This window comes from Cottoperca gobio, chromosome 17 (assembly GCF_900634415.1).
Source record: "Cottoperca gobio chromosome 17, fCotGob3.1, whole genome shotgun sequence".
In the NCBI taxonomy this organism is placed as follows: Eukaryota; Metazoa; Chordata; class Actinopteri; order Perciformes; family Bovichtidae; genus Cottoperca; species Cottoperca gobio.
Genome location: NC_041371.1, coordinates 20,317,080 through 20,340,822, shown reverse-complemented (window position 1 = coordinate 20,340,822; position 23,743 = coordinate 20,317,080). Strand labels below are relative to the sequence as shown.

General features: G+C 42.2%; 1 protein-coding gene across 3 annotated transcripts in view; it reads left to right on the top strand.

Moving 5' to 3' along the window:
- LOC115022738 (low-density lipoprotein receptor-related protein 8-like) overlaps positions 1-23,743 on the top strand; it is an 80,663-nt gene that overhangs the window by 17,089 nt on the left and 39,831 nt on the right. For all 3 annotated transcript variants that reach the window (XM_029453819.1, XM_029453820.1, XM_029453818.1), the window contains exons 3-4: positions 9,298-9,420; positions 21,742-21,870. In XM_029453819.1, coding sequence (XP_029309679.1) covers positions 9,298-9,420; positions 21,742-21,870 — 252 coding nt within the window. The remainder of the gene's footprint in view (positions 1-9,297; positions 9,421-21,741; positions 21,871-23,743) is intronic.

Genomic DNA, 23,743 nt, shown 5'->3' with positions numbered 1-23,743 from the left:
ACAAACCAGCAGAGTGTGAAAGTTACATTCACCAGGATCTTGGTTTGAACCCAAGACCGTGGTGTTTCAGGCCAGGAAGAAGGAGCATCTGGCTGCTGTGTTGTATTTGGAGTCATATCCACTGGAGCGTGCAGGAGAGGCTCTGGAGGGAAGAGCAGCAGTGAAGGTGTCAGCTGTTTGGCTGAGAGACCCATCCTCAAACTATGCATCTCCTGGTTTTCTACACCACCACTTCATCACCAAAAACGGTGGGACAGGTGACATACTGCACCAACCAGCGTGTCTCCTTTCATTTGGATGACACTTCAGTTGGAAGGTTAAACAACTATCGTTTGCACTTTATTACATTTATTTGACAATTTATCATTAGCAAAGTGTGCTTCAATAATACTTTCAATTCTTTTCACAAAGGCTGATGATTTTTATCAAAAGCTTTACACATTTTCTCTTACCCATCCATCTGTCTAGCAGGATTAGTTATTAGGAAGTTTTCTGCTCATTTTCTAATAAGAGGAGGATTTTGGGGGTGCATGCTCCAACTGTGAAAAAGTGGCCATTATCTGACCTTTGCCATGGATTTAGAAGCAGCAGTAGGAGCTGGTTCCTGCAAACACCCGCTGTCAAAAACCTTGCCTGCTTCCACCACTGCCCACCATAATTAGATTCCTCTGCCAAAATGCTTCTTCTTCCCAATGTGATGCTCAGTAATTGCTTCACTCTTTTATCACAGCTGCTCATATTTTTGAAGACACAACTGTTCTTGCAGAAACATTACAGAGACATTGCCCTAAGTGAGGCAGGTAATGTAAGTCATTGGTGACAACATCCGGCGGTTCTCAGCTGAAACACACATCACTGTCAACACATGAAACAAGACAGCTGATATAAGGTATCCCTGCCGTTCCTACCTGCTGCTCTGCTGCAGACTGGCTGTGCTGTTTACTCCCTCCATCATCATCATCATCATCATCATCATCATCACCCCCTCCTCCTGTGTGGTTCCTGTCGTCTGTTCCTGTCAGCATTTATCTTGCAGCTATGTCTTCCGAATCTCAACGATATGTGTCCCCTCGGCTCTGTTCTGACACCCCTGGGGTTTGATTTTGCTCCCTGCTGAATCATTAGCAGGCTGCTGGAATTCATGCAGGGAGCACTCCAGAGAGCTGAACCTGTATCGCCCAATATAACTGCATAACCACTTGCACAACAATTGTTTTAACTCCATGATGAGATGTAAAATACCTGGTGGAATCTAGGTTACACTTTCCAGCAGAAGGGATAATTGCGTAGGCTGGGCTGACATTACAGCTGGGTTGCATCACTGATGTAGAAATAGTGTATCTAAGCTATGAGGATGTACAGTACACTCTGAAATGTGCTGTATATAATCTGGATCACTTTCCTCTGCCTGTTCTCTAATTCTGAACATTTCATAGAAATGCTTTAAATAGGTCAGATGGACACGAGTTCTATGTTCGCAGCCTTGTTCTTCGCTGATGGACTTGATGTCTCCTTGTTGATATGGATAGCCTACCATCTAACTAAAACGGAAGTCTCTCCGTCTGTCTGTCAGTACTTTGACATTTGCGACAACCGTTCATCCAATCGACTGTACTGCTGAGGACCCAGTGCAGTGTTGAGTACAAGCTCTTGAGATATAAGAGACATATTTAGTACGTTATGTACACACTGTGTAGTGTATTGGAAGGGGACGCAAACAGCATGCTGGGTACAGCTCGGTCTCCGTCGTTCGCAGTACATTAAAGAACCGATAAAGAAAGAGAGACCGGAGATCTACGAGACATATACTGTACATTAGTACGTTTCTCAACAACCGTTGAATCGATCGACTTTACACTTACTCGTTATTTTGGTCAGGACACAAGGAAGCACCATGTCGAGTGTAAAGTTGTTTGGATGAGCAGTTTGAGAACTCTGAAAGCAACAATGGGGATGGAAATTGAAAAGATTGAATTGTTACCGATTTGATTACCGACACGTTTTTGGGTGGAAAAAGAGTACATACACTTTTGAGCATTTTTTCCTCTCTCCGCCATGACTCCGGTCCCAGACAAACTGAAACATGATACAGCGTGCGTATGCTGTCATTACGCATACACTGTTGGAAAGAATTGTCACAGAGACACATGAGTCCAAGGGATCAGACAACCAGGGACAGGTTCTCGATTCCCCTCCTCTAGCAGTAGGGGCGTTTTTAAAACTGGCTCGGCACTGGCTCTACAGAATGACAGAAATGCTAATATCCAAGTTACGGCAGCTTAATGCATGTCACATTGCATTTCTTTAGGTTGGCTGTATAGTACACAATGATTAGCAGTACAATTATGCAAGTATTGTTAGCTAATGTAGATAAGTGAATTATGTGACTGCACTCATCTCATTCAGCAGTCTATCAGCAGCCACAGAGAGGGTCTGTGTTTAATACAGTGGATAGATGAGCTTCTCTGGCCTCTGTATTTTATTCCTTCTTTTTGATGGCAAACCAGAGTTAAAAAGGATCTTAATACAGCTCTGATATGGTGAGGACTTCACAGTAAATAAACGTATAACTAGTATATAGAGCAGCAATTATTGAATGTAAATACATCAAATGGCTATAATTCATTTTCATGAGAAGCTTAAGGCTTACAACTTAACTATATAACATGCTGCATGTGAAGAAACCACAGTGCCACAGTATTCTGCTGTTTTCATCACTTACATGTGACACTGTTGCTGGACCTACACTGGTAGAAGTTCCTGTCTGCTGTAACTTGATGGTATATTCAACATGTTTGCTACTTGTCCAGAATCCTGATGTTTTACTGGCCGTTCATATTTCCTTTTTACCCCCTGACCAGTTTGTATAATAGAACATTGTGTCCCAGTTTAGGATGCCAGGCTGTAGGATGAAAATGTTACCATATGGCTGTATCAACCATATTTTGCTTCCCTAAACCAGCAAACACAGGAAGAAAGGAGAGTAGCAGAAGGTCGGACACATGGAGCAGACATCATGCGGTGAAGGGCAGGGCTATGTGTGTGTATTTGCTGATAGCAGTGGCAAGCTTTATTTTTAAACACTGATGTATGTGTTATCTCAGCAGTATTTTTTTGTTTTATTTAACCGCTCTGTGCTATGTGTGTGTGCTATATGTGTGTGTGTGTGTGTGTGTGTGTGTGTGTGTGTGTGTGTGTGTGTGTACACCCCCATGCATGTTCTATATGAGCATGCAGAGCAAAAGGAGGTGGACCGTCACATGAGCATGAATAAAATAACTGCATTGAAGCTTAAAAACAGTTTGATAGCTCCAGACTCGTCCTGCATGTTGATGTGGCTCAGCTGTGGCTTGTTTGCTTTCCTCACAGACGCTGGTGTACAACCACCTGTACTGCTGTCTGATATTGCTCTGTCGTACTCCAGACATCGAGGTAAATCTCTTGGGGGTTTAGCCAAGCTGAACCAAACCGTTCAGAAGGAATCACTCTCAGGCCAAAGGAGCTCTGGTAGCTCGCGCTGCCCCAGCGTTGGTCAGGAGGTGTTTGTGCCAATGTGACCTGACAGGGAGAGAAAATGTTTATTAGCAGGCTGGGAGCTATAATTAGCCCAGTTAGTGCCTTTGGTCAGTATACAAGGTCAGAAGAAATGCTGGGCAGTGAACAGCACAACTTACCTCTGGCATCCTGAATGTATTGAGGTAACACCTGATAGCAGGCTTTGTGGGTTACGTAAGTTCATCTTTATCATGATTGTTATTAGCCCTCAATGCTTTTACAGCTTATACCAGAGTTGCTGATTTAATCGTCTGTATCTCAAGTTATCAGAGAGACGAGCTGAGCAAACATTAGCTGTTAGCTCGTAGCCTCTCAGTCCTGTGTCCACTGAAGAAACACTGGTGTTTAAAGTGAATATGCTTTATTCAGTGTTATTACCCGTTTCAATCATCCTCCGGCCAATGAGAAAAAGCTTAAGTACATTTTATTTATATAGCCCTAAATCACCTTTGAAAAATAAAAAAGTGAAAACAAGAATACATTTGATAAGGGGATTGAATCAGGAGAAATTACTAACTTACTATAACACAACTGGAATTCACCTCTGTGGAGCTTCTACTGTAACAGAGATATATTAAAATATAAATTAGTTAGAATTTGTTTTTGTTTGCATCTGGCACTTCTAGAAAATCTCAACAGTCAAATTAGCCGAAGTAGATTCTGTAATCATTCTCAGAAGCAATTTAAAGAACAGCTTGTCCCAATTCTTGTTGATGCCATGCTGTATTTTGTATGCTACCATGATATCCCATTAATTTTGGAAGGTTTAGTAATTTGCATGGCGGTTTAAGCCAACAGGATACATTATGTTTCCTGCTTCTACAATGCTCCCCTACTTCACTCCGAGCTAATGAGGCCATTTGTCTTCTAATGCCCAGGAGAATGTGCTTATCACTGCATTACCTATTAAGCTTCTCATGGCCTCCAAAAGGAAAGAGCTGTCATTAATATCCTTCATGGTGAAAAAATAGTTTTTTTTAAAGGGTTGGGAAGTGAGTGTGTGTGTGTGTGAGAGTGTGTGTGTGTGTGTGTGTGTGTGTGTGTGTGTGTGTGTGTGTGTGTGTGTGTCTGTCAGATGACTGAAGGCTGCCTGCTGCTCTGCTCTTAAACATTACTGAATGATTGACTGAGGTCAGTTCTTGACAGGACGCATTCAAATATAGCTTCCGACTATATTTTGTACTAATATTTATTACCGTTTACCACTTTTCACAGCAAACAAAGCTAGAAAATTAAATAAATTTACGTTTCACATTAAATTATATTCTTGTCTACTGAAGATGAACTGAACCACAGTCAACTACACTGAGAGTCTACAGCCATGCTAGTGGCTTTGTGAGGCTGTACTTAGGCACAGCGGTGCTTTTAGCTAAATGCTAATGCTAACATAGCTATGCTAACATGAAACCATGTCACACTAACGGACAAACATGAGCTCTCAGAAACAAAGCAGAAATAATAAAAACCTATGTGACTATTGATTAATGAATTTGTTAACTCGCAGAGTCCCACATTACTGTGTTAATTAATGCTATGTTTATCATTTAAATAAACATTTTAAAACAAAATTGGGAACAATAGGCCTACCTCCGGGCAAATATGATGGACTGACCGACCGAAAAACCTACACACAGACATTTCCATCCCTAGTCATACCGCAGCTTGGTTAAACTAGGTTGGCATCTCCTAAATGCAAAATAACACAGATTTCATTGCAGTCTTTACTCCTGACACGCTGAGTGGAATCATACATCGGTCACATCAGTGTGGAGCTAAACTGACATCTCCATATCCGATCGTATGAAGCTCAAAATCAACCCAATGTAACTGCAAACCCATACTGCCTATTGGTCTACCACGCACATTCACATGAATTGCGTTTAAGAAAGATGAAAAGAATAGAAGCGGTGAAATGTTGCCAACATTGGCCCCAGAGGAGAAGGCTCCAGGTGGGGTTGTCGGAGCGTGGAGCTCCTTCCCACTGTACCTCCTCCAGGAGACATAACATGGCTGGGTGAATTCCCTAGTGCAGGGCCCTCACTCTGTCTGTGTCACATCCCATTTGTAATGCTCACGATATGTGAGTCACAACACTGGATCGCTGTTGTTTTTGTTGTTTCTTAGAGGCACCGGGGCTGTGTCTCTGTGTAAAAGTCTACCACTAATAGTCGAGCCAGGGAGACTCTGTGTGTGTGTGTGTGTGTGTGTGTGTGTGTGTGTGTGTGTGTGTGTGTGTGTGTGTGTGTGTGTGTGTGTGTGTGTGGGATTACATGTGCAGTGCATGTCAAAGAGATTAACGTTGAGTAAGTGCCATCCCTGCCACCTACAGTAATATTGCCTGTTTTTATTAAGTATAACATTTCCCATTAAGATTCCATAAAGCATTATTACTGTGTATGTCACTCCCCATCCCTGCTGCTATTACTCACTTCCCCTTTTTTCTCAGATTTCCATCTAAAGGCTTGCTTTCTTCTCCTGTCCCTTTCCCCTTCAGCCCCCCACGAGCCTAACATTTTAAAACCTCTCCTAATTAAAACAGAAAGTAATTCCTAGCAGATGGCATGAGCTGGCCTAGGTAATTATTGCCAAGTGAACCATGGCCCCTGTAGACCTCGACTGAAATGAGTAGCAGGCTCGGCTGGATCGGGTAAGAAGTTTAGATTCCCGGAGAGAAACTGCACAACGTGGGCACATCTGACCTGCAGATGCCACGCACCGGAGGAACGGGAGATTTTCAAGGTCTTTGTCATAAGATCGAATAAAGTCGCCTTCTCAATTCTGCCCTCATCTCTCTCATTGTTCATCTCATGGGAGTCAAATTAATTAATTAATTTAGTAAGAATTCTAACATGTTGTATCTTCCAGGATTTGTGAATCTAATTATTCTGTTTTCGTTTGAACCTGAACACGCCTCAGGGTCTCCCGTGCGTCTCTCTCACAGCGCCACACCCACTTACATGAGTGATAAATAGGGTTAGAAAATATGCATGCCTTGTGCGAATATGTGTGTTTTTTTTTTTTTTTTTATGTGAGCACAGCACTAATGAACTTATACACTTGAGGGAGGTGTTGGTTAAAAGGATGTCTCAATCCTCATTTGCCCCATTGTCTCCACCTTTTTAACAAAGACCTGCATTCCTGCTCTCTAATGAGGAAACAAGTGGCACTTTAGCTGCACTCCAAACCTACGCGCTCTGCAGTATGTGACCTAAGAAAAACAACAATCAAAAATCTGTTGGGTTTTTTTGTGGTGACAAATTTGGGTTTTAGGTTTAGCAAAGGACCTGAAGGAACAAGGGGAGGAGGAGGAATTGATTTGATTTGATTTATTTACATTTTTGAAGTGAAATGAAACAAGGGTCGCTGATTGTGGTTTTAGGCTGAAAACACATTTACTGCTGAAACACATCCTATTAGAGCGACACTATTAGACATTTCATCATTTCTTTTCATCGCGTCAACAAGCCAAGATGAGCCGTTATCGCTTTGACTTTGGCACTCTGACACGGGAGATAATTGAGAATGGGGCAATTAAAGAAGATTTAGAATTGGAGAAAAGCAGTTTCTAATCTGAGTGCTTCTCCGCAGCAGGCCATTCCATACCGTAGCTGCTGGATTGCAGTTAAAAGACTTACATTCACATCATAGATAACGCTCAAGTGACCTATACTGTAAATCTGAGAATTAAATTTCAGTGGGAATTTATGCACGTTGAAAGACGGCCAAAGAAAACGGTCCTGAAGGATGACACAGAAAAGGAGTCCAGTGTTGTCCCTGGGTTGGCTGCTTTGGCGCTGACAGTTACACCACACCAGATTCCATTCTTAAATGTAACACTTTACATCGGCATGAATTAGATCCACCGCACAGCTCTCAATCAAAAAGATTAATCCCTTCCCAAAGTGTGGAGTAGAACACCAGAAGCAAATGTCAGGAGTTGTTTTCATTAAAACAAAATTATGACTGGTGTGTTAACTGCATGCCGAAAATAATCAGAGCACACAAGGCCAAATTGCCGCCTAAATTACCATATGATCGGTTGCTGTTAAGCAATGTAGCATTTGAAAGGCTTCTTAACCGAATATTCTCTGGTCTAGCTCAGACAAAACACAGAATCCCTCAGTATGGTAGTGTGTCGTTCACGAGCGAGCCTGTTTGTATCTGGTACCGACAACGCTGTCTCCACTTCACTTGTTCAACTGACTTGCAGTTTAGATAAGAGACTCTTGACTGTCCTACATACATAAGAGTTAACCACAGACACTTGACTCGTTCATGGACTCACTGCGGCGCTCCACTGTTGTTGTGTTATGAAAAACTAATGAATGAAGCTCCCCTACAAGTCATCTTCTGAAAGTACATGAAAAGAAAGAAAAATAATGAAAAATTAGATTAATGTAGCCTAAATGAATAAGCAAATTCTTACTTCCCTCCTTTCACAAATCCTGGGCTTACATTTTTCCCTTTAATCTCTTCCTTCAGGATGTTTGGATGACAGTGGCACTCTGGCGAGCCCCTCCTGTCGAGACCTCCTGGCTCAGGCCAACTCTCACCCCTCTCAACTGACTCATTGGCCTCAAGTGCATTTATACTTTGTCACATGAATAACTGCATCAGTCGAAGAAAAGAAAAGGGCAAATAGCACTCGGCTGCAAAATGTTATGAGGGAGATTGCGCTGTAATGTCATTAGCACCGTGTGTTTAGTGAATGGGACCTTGAGACGGGGCAGATAGAGGGTGTACAAACATTATGGGACATCTTACACTTGTTTTGCTCTTTGATACCAAGGTGAAGAAGGACCAGGAGTTTAGGAAGTGAGAGCAGAGTTAGATTAGTGTGAGCACAGCAAAGACAGACTCTTGAGAAAATCTCTGCCTGCTCACTTTACTTACAACCCCACCGCTAAGCTTAAGCTGCACATCTCTGAACTCTATATCTAATTTGCAGCATTGGAGCTAAGATAGGGCCAGTTTAGGAACAGTTGTGTCTGTGTGACAACCCCGGAGCTCAGCTGAGGGCCTTTAGCCAGTGATTTATTAGACCGTACTGCAGGTCCTCTTGGAGTAACAGGCCGAGGAAATGGAATGGCTCTGACCTCTATCTGCTTCTGGCTCACTGGCCGAGATTGCAGCTTTGGCGGTACAGGTGGAGAGTTTTTATGTGTGAAATACGTGTTTCTCACGGATCGCAGTGTGTTAGAAAGATTAGGGTAGCAACCGTGATAAGCTGTGGGCTGTTACGTGAAAGTTTTGATCACTCTCAGTTTTCTTCCTTGTGCTCAAACGGGCCTTTTCCTGACATTTTTTTGATATTCAATTCTCGGCACGCTTGACATGTTTATCAGCCCCGTGGCCTTGCTGGCTTGTATTTTTCTGTGGTAAACGGGTTTGGGAGTTAAAAGGTTTAACCTTTTTGAGCTTACGGTGTTCAGAAATCAGCATCCATTTCAGTGCTCGGCGATGGAAAACCTGAAGGAGAGATTAGACTTTTGGAGACCAGCAGATGAAGGGAAGGGAGGGGGAGACAGCAGAATGAATAAGAGTCACGGAAATAGGGGAAGTGGAGATAATTAATGAGAGATATCATGAGAAAGAGAGAGCTGCATAGGTGTACAGTGAGAGATGATTACCGGGATTCAGATGATGTGACCAGTTTCATGACAGAGATTAAGCTCTCACTCTGTCCTGTTGTCTTCACACTTTCTATTCTCTGTCTATGTTTTTCTCTCGCTCTCTGAGCAGCCAGGAAGACATGTGCCCCCGCAGAGTTCGCCTGCTTAAATGGCCAGTGTGTCCCGGGACGCTGGCGATGCGACGGGGAACCAGAGTGTCCCGATGGCTCTGATGAGGCGGAGGAGACCTGCAGTAAGTGAAAACCTTTAGCTGCTCACATCAAGGACACTTCCAGTCTTATTTCAAGTTGGGTCTCATTTTCGTCTGTGTGTCAATGATTTTGTTGTAAATAAAATACTCTCCAAAGTAACTACTACAGCAATATCTGTCCGGTCACTAAACACAAGCGGTCAGACATTTGGCCAGGTTGTAAACAATTCAGCGGTTTAGCTACTTTATTTAAACCAGAGGGTCCCGAGCTGGAGGGGCATGAAGTGTAACTACGAGTGTTACTGGAGAACGTTAACATTAACCAACGGGACCAGATTTGCAGACGATCTGATGAGATATCCTGCGGTGGATGGCCCGAAATGTGGGCGTTAGCTGTGGCTAGAGTTAGAGAGAGAGTTACGAGAGAAATCACAGATCTCCTCCCATTTCCACAATTTCTGATTAGGTGGACACATAGCTATACATAGACAACACTTGATTCAACCTTCTCTGATATGTGTGCTAAACACAAGCATTTTTGATAACAGGGTCAATACATTCTGACTTCTTTTTGCGACCAGTGAAGTCCCTGCTGGCCATTAAGAAGAATGCAGGTTTTAGGCCATTAAAACCATATTGGCTTGACTTCAGACCCGAGGTCGCCGCCTGGAGCATGACCTTGGTTGTGAGATCAATCTCTGAGTTATTCCATAAACTGTGGTAGATGTTTACACTGGCTGTTTGGATAATATGTATACCCTCATTCCCTTTTTCTTTCCAATACGCTTGACTGAAACATGTGTTTGTCAGCCTGTCGGTGCCCATTGGACTTCTTTTAGTTCTGTCACTACTTTACCAGATCTCAGCACTTGATGTTACTGTTAGAACTTAGGGACAAAACTACAAAAATGAAAACCAGGTTGTACGAAACTTGAATTTCCCTTTTCTCTGAATTGTGTTGCGTTTTATCTCATCTGGAGCGTCTTAGAGGCACAGTGGGATGTACTGTTACAGTTGATCACATTTTTTTACACTAAGAAAGCAAAAAAAAACGCAGCTGTTGCTGGCTAAATACATTATAGGCATGTTGCGTGTTGCATCTGGATACGTTGTCACACCTTCAGTCGTTTTTCCGACATTTAATTTGACTCTCCCAGAAGCTGTATTCAGGTTGCTGATTTACCTTGTTATCTCGGCTCTGGCGGCCGTTCAGCCGCCTCGCCTGCCTCCACTTGCCCACACACTTCAATGCTCAAAGCTGTCTGATGGAGAGTGCATAGAAAGACCTCGATTACCTCTCTGCCAAGCTGTTAGAGCCGAGGATCTCTGGCTGGCTCACTTATAGCCTGTGCCAGTCTAGCGCACCCACACAGGCCCTGATGGGGGGTTAGGTGAGTTGACGTCTCCACAACCAAGCAGGGGCTCTCAAGTGTGGGAGGCTTGAACCAGTTTTTAATTGTTTTCTTTCTTTCTTAAATGCTAATTCCACTTTCTCCCATGGCTGCTTGCTTCTCTCTTGGGGTTACAGATATCAGATGGAGCTGAAAGCACTGCATTGATAAATATTGATGACTTGGGGAAAAGCAGTGATATAGCTCCAGAAATGTTTTTCTAACCTACCAGGTCTTCATCGGGCAAATGTTATCCTAATACATTTACAATAAAACATTATACAGCCCACTGCCTCCTATTGTACAAACGACACATACTATTAAAATAATTAGCTATCATTAGCATCACTATTAGCTAGAAATAGCACATATCGCCATTAGCTAAATTAGCACACATTAAACTAGCTTCAGACCAAAAGTTCTGCACATAACACATCCAAATTGCACATGAATAACTCAGACAAATAGTCTCCAAGGCTCAAGCATCACAGACACAGTTTACATGGAGTCTCTGCTCCATGTGTTGATCTCCTTGCTACGTTTACAAAGATCCTCACAAAGTAAACAAACTAAGGAGCGCTAACTCTGAGCCAAAAAACATGTCCCAACTCTATAAACATAGAAATAGGCAGCACAGGAAGCACACCGCTAACTGCCCAATTAAACTAGTGTTGAATTGTGACTTTGCCTTCAGCCAAACCAGCTGAGTGTGGCAGCAGCAAATATTTCGATTTTGACTCAGACCTTAGTTTATCTTTCAGAAAAATCACATTACATTGTTTGTAAAGTCAAAAATCTAATCTTTAAATTTCTCACCCCCTCAAAAGAAATCTGAAACCAACTTTATTGTACCAACAGTTGTAAAACAACATTTTACAATAATTATAAATATATAAAACAATTAAAATACAAGCACTTTTCAAAACAGGTGCTTTTACACGTCAGTACTGCAGTAAAAGATATGACAAAATATCCAACAATACTACAAGATGAAAACAATGATAAATCAAATAGATGTCCTGTCTGATTTATGAATACAAATGTTGGAAATAAAATAGTGTGCTTAAGAGCTTAAGAAAAAGATTTTAAAAGCCTCAGATCTTCAGGCAGGGAGCTCAGAGCTGAAGTGCGCTCGCTGCAAAAGCCTGCTCACCTTTTAGTGTTGAGCTGGGAATTAGGAGCAGCCAGTAAAATCTTAATGTTGATTCTAGAATTTACCAGGAACTAGTGGTAGAGAAGCTGAAACAGAGCTGACCCTGACATCTTTTTTTTTATCCGCTTCTTACTAGGAGTAAGGGGCTCCTGCATGAACAAACAGTCTTTGGCATATATTGCACCAATCGCAGTTAAGCAACATTTGAGTCAGCATTGGTTGTTTGTAGGTTCTCTGTTCACTGTCGACTGTTATGTAACCTGATTGAACCGATATTTTGGTTCTACCAAAGACTCTCTATAACTAAAGATGAAGCGTTACAAGCGGCGCCAATTGTCACGGGGAGTGTAAGGACCCAAATGCAACTCACAGGAAACCAGGAATTGTAGATACACAGGTTTATTTACCGGAACAGGCAGGTACAGGAAATCCCAGGACACATGCAGAGACCTAATGCAAAATGATAATTTCACACAACAGAGGGTCTTACTCAGACATAAGTAACTCAGGTTCAGAGATGAGGAAACCGAGCTCGAGGTCGGTGACAGAAGGCTGGTAGGTATTCCGGGGATTTGACGAGGCGGGTAGTTCAGAGACAGCCAGGGTCTGTAACAGGAATTCAGTCCGGGGGTAATCGCTGGAAAGTCTGACATGAGTAGAGAACAATCTGGCACTGAGTGAGTGACTGGGAGAGGTTTAAATAAGGGCTTGATTAATTGGCAGCAGCCTGAGCCCAAGGTGAGGTGATGAGGTGGGCGTGGCTGGCTGGTGAGGTGAGAAGGAGGCGGGGTGTGGAAAAGTACCGGGCTGAGGTAGGAAGTACTGGAGCAGACTGTGACACCAATGGTATGAAATGGTATACACTTCCTGACTCCTTAGTGGGCACTTTATGTATTTATATTTTATTTAGCTAACATTAGATATTTACACAACTAACAAACATATTTAGTATTACAAGAAGCAGTTTGCGAGAGCGTGTTGCTGAGATGGACGAAACGGACAAATTGGTCTTGAACAAAGTTCATTTTCACTTGATTTGTCTGAAAAAGATCATATGTGGAATGTGGCTTGTTATTTACTTTGCTGACTATGAGCTGACTTCTTCACATTGGAGTTAATAAACCTGCCGCTAGTCTCCTGAGGAGGCGTGGCAGTGGTGAAACCCACGTGACGCGGATACAGGTAATTGATTCAGCGTGCCGTCTCATTTCTAATCTGTCTCTGGTTCTACCCACCATTATCATGCTTTGATCTTTAAACTCTTTTTAAACGTCATTGTCGGAGAGAGTTCAAGCTGGAAATTAATCAAGAAAAAGCCGAAGAAATATTTCAGAGGATACTCCTTCTAGCTTTGCTCCATGTCATTGGCTGCGGATGTGTGGGTCGGTTAGATGAATAATGTAGCAGCTGAGCAAAGCTTCTGATGTCACCCCCAGAAAGTTGAGTGCGAGGAGGGAGACATAAAGGGAACTCTGAAGGATAACAACTTTATATTGGAAATCCAATTAAAGATAAATGAAGGAAGGATTCATCTCTTGGCTGCAGAATAGAGAGATGGAGATCTGGGCTGAGAAGAAAGCCATTTATATGGAAATCCCTTATGTATTGACTTGATTTTGTAATGTAAAAATTCTGCAAACGCCAACACTGGAAGAACGTTATTGTTTGTGTTTTTACTTCAATCTGCAAACAATAATCGGGATTGATGTTTGATTTTGCTGTGGTTATGTTTTAACCAAGTATTTTCTTTAGGTGTTGGGTGATGTGTTATCTGTGTACTGTGCTGCAGGCACAATGGAAACATCTAAGTCTTCCTAAAAGTCAAATTATATTACAAGTAGTCCTTACCACTGTGCAGCCCTCCTCATTATGTGTTCCAGACGAGAAGTGTCAGCTCGGGGCTGTATCCTGAAGAGAGGGATTGTTAGTGAGATCCACTTCATCACATCTGTCTTTCAGTTTGAGATGATCCATCTGTCACAATCACACTGCAGAGAAAAGATAAGGAAAAAGACTCAAGGGTGGACATTGCATGTAACATCTCGAGCAATAGCAACCAACTTACTCATGAATGTCTCTCTTATCCTCCATCGTATATCTCATTAATCCTGTTTCACTGGTAAATTACCTGCCTGTGCCCCCCCCCCCCACTTGGTAAGATTACCGCAATAAAATGGGACCTGTGCATCTGTCACCCACTATCGCCTGTCAACACTATAAATACACGTCTTTGACCTCAGCACTGTAACTTCTTCACATTCTGTGGATTTTAGTTTATTTTTTGCACGTTTTAAATGTTAATTCTAGCCATATTTTACACATTGCAATTTACCACCTCAATCCCATGCAACACTTCCCTTTCAAGTCAAAAGCTACCAAGCTTCACATTTATCAATTAAACTTTGATGGAGTGAGGATTGTTTTGCTGTCTCAACAGTGGAGGGAAGGGCCGGATTTCACACAGACTGCATCCAATCTTTAACATGCAAGAGATATGAAATTTGCCATTAAGTAAATGGCAGAGAGCGCTGACTTACACGGCTTAATTACTCATAGCGCAGCATACACCTTTAATGCATCATGCTCCAGTGATGCTCAAGCCTGATAAGCCAAGGCTGTGCTGTCACATGCAGACAACCCTCATCTTGTTTTTCATTCAATTTGCCCCCAACTCTCCTGTACTTTCTTTCTATTTCTGTTCCACATGTGCACAAACATACTGTACACACACGTTTGCACACGCACTCGGCTAAGGCCTTTTGGACTCGGTGCCGCAGACATCTGTGCCACAATCATTCTGGCTCACTGACTGGATTCTCAATTACACGCTGGAGTAGCGTTACACTGCTTTTATTAAGAATTCAAATTCGGGCCACACCGAGTGAGTTACTCGCAGGCGCTGAAAAATGAATGGCTCTTTGGAGAAACACGGGAAGTGCCAGAGCTCATAGTTTTTGTATAAGATTAATGTGTAATCATGGAGGAAGTGGGCCATAGCAGCCAGCTGTGCAGCAGCTTCTCTGCTCCCTGGTCAAAGCAGTGACATTTCTGTGTGTTCTTCGTTGCCCGAGTCACTTTTTAAAAAAAGATTTAACAAGAGAGAGGAAGGGGAGGTGAGCGACTTGACCCTTTCTGACTAACTGTGTCCCTCAGTTCTGCGTGTCAGTTTGTCCTCTCTTGCTTTTAAATTCATTTCTAGGAGTTGACAGGCGTGAGGGAACTTCACAGTGTTTCATCTTCTTTACAGTCTTTCATTATGTGAGGACACAACTCTGAACTGGTGCATATTTGGAACCCACTATATTGTGTCTTTCCATTTGGTCTTTTTTTAAAGTGTTGTGTAATTTGTTGGGGATTATAGATATTTCTCTGAAAGGGGTTTTGATGAAAACGTCCTCCTATAAACCTCTTTGTAGCTATTGAGCTTCAAACCCCACTGAGCTTTTCTGAGGGAGTTAATAATAAAGGCTTTTTTTATTGACTTTATAATAGGGAACGATTTTCATGGCAAATATGTTGGCATTGCACATACAGGATGCTGCAGTTCTGTGCGTTTCATGCTTTGGATTTCTTTCCATGTGATGGTGATCGTTACAGCAGGTGTTATGAGACTCTTTGCTGTTTATGTTGACACTGCTAATAATAATAAGCAAACGAACGTACTGCAGAGATTAACAGTACATTGGCTTAGTGGCTGTTATGCATACTCTTCCCATTGAAAGTGTGTCTTCTGTTGGTTTTAAGAGACTGAAATGTGTTTTGTTTCCCTGAAACAATCTCAGGCACAGACTTCCTTTAACTTATATTATCTGCAGGTCTACAGTTTTATCAGTCCATTAGTTGAACATTTAAATTGAGCAAAATGATCAAGACATATGATGATGCTTTTGCTTTTTTACTTGTTGTTGGGGAGCAAACATTTGACATTGTTGTCAATGATCCTTCATATTAGTTGGGTTAGCAGTGGTGAAGATGTGTATTGAGGTACTTTACACAACAGTCACACGACGATAGCAGATGACAGTAGGACTTCATCTATTGATTACTGTCTTTATCTGCCAATTATTTTGTGTTGGTAAATGCACAAAAGCATTAAATCCTCACTTTTGAGGAGCCGGAACAAAAGTTTGTTTGAAATTTTCACTTAAAAAATGACTCAACGATAAATCTATTTTCAAAATAGTTACAGATTAAATTTTCTATAAACCGACATATCGATTAATAGACAGATGTCGAATGCATCTCCGATTGGAACTGTTACCCTTATATAAATTAAATCTTAGATAACTCTTAATGAAAAGGAAGGATGGCTCTGTGCTTAATTTGGTTGATTAACAGCAAGAAAGTTCTGGGTTAAAATCCACTAACATTTCTACACTTGCATCGCTGTGAGCCACTTCAGTGTACTCATCTCACAGAAACCAAAACGCATGAAAAATGTAAAAAACTGCCATTATTAGTCTGACTTTATTCAGCTGATGAAGTCACACTCTGGGAGCTCATGAGCAGCTTGTACTTGTACAGTTCAGAACTTGCATATGCACTTTTGCGGAAAACAACAATTTTCCATCTTGTAGTTTGCAAGCAGCAAGTGTTCTCCGCTGTACCAGATCTATAATTCAGAGAGGAGGACATGGCCACGCTAACCCGGTTTAATGAAGCGGTGAAACTGAGTATGACTCATGTTATTGGAGCGCTTTGTGCCTTTGTAGCTACGAGGCAGAGGGTTATCTCGTTCCCCATCAGGACCCGAACACTGACTTACACCGTGCACGGACCCAGACAGATGCCCACATAGTCACGCTGACCTCCAAGACGCTTAGAACAGAGGGTCAGGATTACTCCGAAATATGTTTGTGAGACATCAGGATGCTAGTCTTTCAGATTCTGCACTGTGACTTTAAGCAGTCACATGTTACTAACTGTAACTGTATGATATCTGTTGTCACATCACCTGGTGACAACTGACGAGTTAAAGAGTTTCTGCTCTTGTTTACTGAAAGACAAGTTTAGGTTAAAAGGCTGTCGGCAATAACAAGGTCAATCGTGATGATCAAATGAAAAGTAAAGTGATTAAAGCGTTGCACTGTTGAGACGAACGCTGCCTTGGGTCTTGTAAAAGGATGATGCATTCTGAACAGATCTCCTGCCAGAACGCCACAGTGGAGATGAATCCTTGTTTTTCACTCGGGTGGTAAACAACAGCCTGGCAGTCAGTTTGTCTGAGTAATTGGCTTTCATTATGTTGCCTCTTTCTCAAGCAAAAGCCCATTACCTGTGTCTTTATAACTATCTGAGGTATCGCAGTCTCTGCTTTGTAGGACTGTGCCGAGTAGTTCCAAGCGTCGGAGCTTCATTTGTAACGTTCATTTCCTGCTTGTCTATTCATTCTGTTTAGACCCAGATTATTCTACTATTTGTAGAATTAGATTCTGCGTATGTTTGTTTCCAACTCGTGTGATTCAAACATGTCCAATAACTCCAGAGCGTTGTAAAGTCCAAAAGAAAAAAAAGAATTCTAGAATTCGCAACATGTTTTAAAGGATATTGTGCTTGAATCAATATTTGTTGGCATTTAGCTTTTCAAAGATTTTCACTGCGGTCAAAGCGTTGGCTCTCCCGCGTGCGGGTCAGGGTTGTGTGTTAACAGCGCAGTCGAGCAGCAACACAAATTACATTTATGTAACTTTATAAATCTGATGAATCACTTTTCCCCTTTTTTCCGGGAGATGACATCATAAAATATGCAACACACATTGAAGGATTCTGTAGAGGTTTTTGTATGAAGTTTCAAATGTTTGATTGTAGAATAATTGGCATTCAGTTCAGTCCTACTTCTTCGATAGTGAAGTTTGGTTTCTTTGTTTGGATTTAAGAGGAACGGGGCTTACGGTTCATTAAAGAGTCGTCCGTTAAAGGACATGACAGCTCGCCCTCCACTCGGTGGATTCACATTCTGCTCAAGTCTCTGCCCGCCTCGCCTCCTTCATCTCCTTTCCACTTGGTGTGGATGGCTTTGATTTTGCTTTAGGATAACAACCTGAAAGGTCACGTGGCAGTTTGTCTCTTCATGCTGTTCCCCTTTATGCAGTTTCTTGCTCTTGGCGTGTCTCCAAAGCTGTCCTCTGCATTTCTAGTTTCTCTGCTCGGCTCTCTCGGTCACCCTTTGGTTCTTTCCCTCAGTCTGATTCTTGTTTTCTGTCAGCTCCTCTCTGGACCTGCATTGAGTTCATTCAGACAGCATGTTATTCCCTCTCTCACAGATTCCACCTCCTCACCTCTTTCATCTCAGATATTTCCTGTATCGCCTCCCTGTCTTTCTTTTAAAGACATTACTCAGCTGTAATCATTCATTTTAGCTAATCATTGCTTCCCCTCTTTAGTTTCTTCAGCCTTCATTAGGCTTGTTTGCTCACTCGATACTTGACAGCTGTGTCTGGAAAGAATTGAATGAAAAAACATCACAGGGCATAAATATCTCTGTTTCATGCACAGGCAACATCAAAGACTGTCGCACATCTTAACTTGCCTTGGTAATACACATTCCGAAAAAACTTCCTTATACATGAAACGGAAACAGAAGAAATAAAATATCACTTTTATAACTCATTCTCATATATAAGTCATGAGGGAAATGAAAGCCTTGCCAGAGCTGGCAGGTGGAAGAGGTGAACTGCTTGATCACTCCACTTATTTCTCACTATCCTGCAGTATTACTCACTCAGGGCGTGTTCGACACAACATTTTAGTTTGACTGACAACAATGTCAAGTGGCAAAACGTGAATTACAGCAAAAGCTTTTGTTCAACGACCTAACACTCTGCAGGAGGGGTCTGTGTCTGTGTGTGTGTGTTTGTGTGTGTGTGTGTGTGTGTGTGTGTGTGTGTGTGTGTGTGTGTGTGTGGGGTCAGGGCCTGGCTGCATCAGCCATTCTCACTGCTCCGTCTCCCCAGGCGCCAGCTGCCTCTCCAGCCTCCTCTCCCAACCTCTGTACTGCCACCCCTCCATGCTGCAGAGAAACAGCTTCTAATGGGGGTTAGCTGTGTGTGTGGTTACCTTACCTGTCTGCCAGGCCGATACATCAGCCAGTATTAGCTCATTGCAGATCTATCTGTATCAACTTATATGCAAGAACATGCAGAACAGAAGTACACAGCACTCCTCTTCTCCATCCACTACAGTAGCTCCCTGTTACAGCTCTCATCCAGGTCAAGAGTAATGATGCCACAGTGAGGACATTTTCCACTTGTTAATAAAGCTGTGACAACACCGATGTTACAGATTTCACACTGGACATTTAATCGGAAAAGATATTTGTCAGTGACGCTCGGAGCGCTTACTTTGATCTCTAACATTGGATGGCTGTGCGGCCGGCCTCTCATGTGGAGCTTTCAATCTGAGCCCGCGGGTTTCCACACGGCTGTGACTGCTCTGACCTCCGCACAGCTTCACACTCAAAGTTTACACATTGCATCATTAACTTTAACACGTTCCCTATTAGCATTGGGTTTAAATCCAAAAGACTTTGATTCCAAATCCTCCGCCATCGTGTTGTCGGTCAACTCTTCTTACTCTCGTCCGTCATGAGTGATATCAGTTTGTAATCATGGCGTCCGTCTATTGATAACATACTTTACATATTGGAGTTTTGTGGGGGTGATGATAATCTCCGGTGTAAATAAACTAAATTAGTTTTCTTTATATAAAATAAAGCAATCGGAAAATGGCGGTGGGTAAGTACTTTATCGGAGTATGCTCAAACACAGACTCTAACGCTGGCCTGCAGGGCAGTGGAAGGAGCAGCTCCTTCCTACCCCGACGCCGCCGTCAAACCCTTCACTCCACGCTGCTCTGCTGATGGATGATCGGCCTCCCTGTCACTCTGAGGACTCCGTGGTCGAGTATCTCGGTCAATGCTCTTTTCGATTCCGGTCCCACAGTGGAATGAACTTACAAGTGAAGTCAGGAATCACTTCTTCAGGCTCCACCTCGACGCCCCACGCTAGCAATTCCATTTCGTTTTCTTTTTAAATAAGCGAAGCGAAAGAAGAACAATGCAGCACTCTAAAACGCTTTTCGCTGTTTATTTCAGAGGGATGCTACTTCAATTTTGATGAATGAAATATTGACATTAGTATTAGCTCCCACAAACCTGATGGCACATGGCAGCAAATACTAATCATTTACAAAGTAAATACAATTATTCAAACCCTTGTCAGAAAAAATTCTTAACCATGAAAAATTGCATTGCACTTCATGCTTATTGTATAATTGATTTTATTTATATCAGAATATACATTTACGCTGTAATTATTTATAATGGATACAAATGAACCTGAAAGCTAAAATGCACGCTGCAATTTAAACTCCGTAATTGTCATGTAAGATATACAATTAATTGAATAATTAAAATCTACTGCACATTGACTTTACATTAGATAGAAAGGAATTTAATTCGAGCCTGAGTGCAGTGTTCTAAAGAATGCATTTCCATATGAACAGATGTGCTTTGTTTGGAGAGATGCTTTGGCAGTCCTTCCCCCTGCCTGGTCAAATTACCCACAATGCAGTTTACACATAACATTGGTAGCAACAGCATCAGAGATTTTTCTAACCTCATAAATGATATTCATTATGGAGCTTGTTCCCAGTCATCGCGCCGCTAATGATCCCCTCATTGCATTGTTTGTCAGTGGTAGCAATTCTGTTTCAGTGAGCTCATGTAAAACAAAACATGACCATTGAAAGGTCTCAGATGTAACCTTAATAAGCAGCTGCAAAGCATTGCAGTTGAAAGTGGGTATGTGGAAAGATTGTAGAGTAGCTCAACTGATTTAAAACATGGAAATTACAAATTGATGAACAAATGTATCCTCATAGAGTGAGCTGTACCCTCTCAACACTACGCGGAAGGATTTAGATTGAAGCTAGTAAGCAAGGCAAAAAAGCTATTGCTAAAGCTAAAATGCATACAGTTCAAATAATTTGATATAATTATAGTAATATGAGCTTTAGTGATATAGTAAAATAAATGGTTACATACTGTACGTTTATAACAGATAAAATAAATAGTTGGTTAAAAGTAATGGATAGTTGGTATATTAGTTCAAATCAATGCATACATGGTTGAAATGGTTTGATAAAAGTAATGGATACATAGTGAGAAGTCCAGCTTCTGCCACTCCTAGTAGTTTCAATTGTATGAAGACATTATTTTAACAATATCAGCTTTTAATAATGATGTTTAATAGCATCCAGTTTAAAATCCTTTTAAAAATTCAAATTGAAAGTGCTGATGAAGACTTGAGTTCATCCGACAGGCCTGTGACAGGGCTGCGGAAAAAAAGGTTGGGAACCATTGTTCTTCAATATAAAATGAAAAATAAATCCTCAAAGAGTTAAATGATTTGCCATGCAGGCTGACCCCTGGCTTTCATAGTGAGAGGCTCAAGGCTGCACTGTAAGCAAAGATATATAATTAACAACAAGCTTCTTATGAAACGCACTGTAATCTGGATCAAACCCACCCTGTGCCAACTGGGGCAGATTGGCAGGAAAATGAGGAGGGAGGTTGGGTGGTTCTTTTGCTTTGCTGCCAACTGCGCATTTGCTGTGTTTCATGATCTTTTGCAAGTCTCTTTTAGAGGCGGACCAGACAGTAAAATCAATTGGCCACTGTTGTGGAGTTTTGGATGAGTTTTAACTGCGTCGTGGGAGCGATAGAAAGTAGAAAGAGATAGAAAGAGTCCAGCGGTGTCTTGTAGTAGTTTGTTTTTTGCACTGCAGTAATCTCCCTATCTCTTTCATCTCTGCCCACAGGCAAACAGACGTGCCCTCCAGAGAAATTTGACTGTGGGGGATCCACCAACAAGTGTGTCTCGTTGTCATGGAGATGTGATGGGGAGAAGGATTGCGAGAACGGGGCGGACGAGGAGGACTGCGCGTCTGGTGAGTTTTAAGTCGGCTGTCAGTCTCAAAGAAACACATGACCCATAGTTCCTGCTGGTTTTACCTACATTGTCTTCTGCAAACTGCAAGAGGGTGTTTTAATTAAAATAGTGGCACTGACAAATGTGCAGTCTGTGGAGAACTCGGATTCATCCTTTTTTTTGCATTTTATGGGGTTTCATCCGTTCTGATCTCCCTTATCATCCAGAGGCTTTAGACATTTAAGCACAGTAGGGATCACTCAATATAATTAGAAGGAATTGAAGTGAGGTTTGGGTTTTAAGCCAGCTGCAGTCGACAAAAAACAGTCCTCTTTGATGTGAGTGATCGTTGGTGTTGAGTATCAGATATCTGCAGCCTTCTACTAATACTTGGAGGTTTCCGTCATCCCAATTTGAACCTTGAGTCAAAAGCCTTTCCACTGCAGGGCCCTCAGAACCATCAAAACATGACATCACCTTCTACCCAGCCAATCAGGCAATTTAACCATGTGCCCCCCCCCCCCCCCCCCTGCAGGGACTATCCTTGCCCTACTTCTGAGGCGCCGTGAAGAATCAGCTTCTTCTTCTCTCTCTCTCACGTGCTTCTTCATGTCAAGAAAAATGTATTGAGGCAACAGAACTGAAGGGATGGGGGGTGGGGTTAGACTTTGAAGATGATTTGCTAAATGGCATGTGGCGGTAAAAGCACAGAGGGAGAGAAAGAAAAAGCCATTTCCTTATTATCCTATATAAATGATGTTGTTCGTCTCTTCAGGCATCTGCTCCCTGTCAGTTGTGTGTGTGGGTGTTGAGATTATGACTGGCTGGCGTATAAGCAATTCATGTTTATTTGTTAAGGACACACACCACTTTGAGTTTATATTAGGAGAGGAAGCCAAATCACTTTGGCATAAAATGAAAACATAAATCAGAGAAATTGTCCTCTTGAATAGATATTTACCCTCTTCTTCTTAAAGGAAACCTGATACAATTGCTTTTAGTTAGTTTTAGACAGATCAGCCTGCAAGTGGCCCGTCAATGAGTCCCCGTCTCATAGTGGACCAACACACTCACGCCAGAGCAAGTGGTAGTGATTCCATTGACTCTAGATCTAATGCCTTCTTAGCTTAGATGGCTTTTCACTGCGCTGTCCATTGAGACCCAGCCGAGCCTGTGCTAATCCTTTTTTCATTCTAATGTCTGTATTGATGCAGCAGTCTTAAGCCCCTCCGCAGTGACATGACGACTACAGACTGCCACCCACCCAGGCAAAGGCCACAATCCCTCCAGAGGTAAACGGCGCTCAGTGTGACCAGGAGGGAGAAGTGGAGTCGGACACCAGCGCAGCACAGCGCTAGATAACATCACCAATTACGCCTGTTAAGTACTGCTCAGGCCAGTTTCTCTGAAGACTGATTAGGCCCATTGCCAGCCTGAAAGATGACGTCTAAATCAAGTGCAAGAAGCTCTTAACTGTCACCTCACTGCAGATCAATGGACAAAGCATTCGCCCACTTTCCAACCTTGTCTCTGATTAGAAGTGATAAAGCTTGCTTAGATATTGAACAATTATGGGGAGATTACCTTATTTTAACTTAGTGTTTGATGCCGGACTCTAACCAGACCTTACCCATACAGTATTGACCGGCTATTATGGGAATAAACAATAGAAAAACATTCAAAGCATTCAGCATAATCCACTGCAGACTATGTTAGATCAGCATTCTCTGTGGTGAGCGTGCTGTATGTTTGTAAGTGCTGTAAGTGACACAAAACCTGTGTAAATGCAAACTTAAAAGAAGTTATATATCACATTATTTAGAGCTGCGCACCAAAGATAATTGCCTTATTGGTCAAAAACACTGCTCGCTGAATGAATCTTTAAGTGCTGC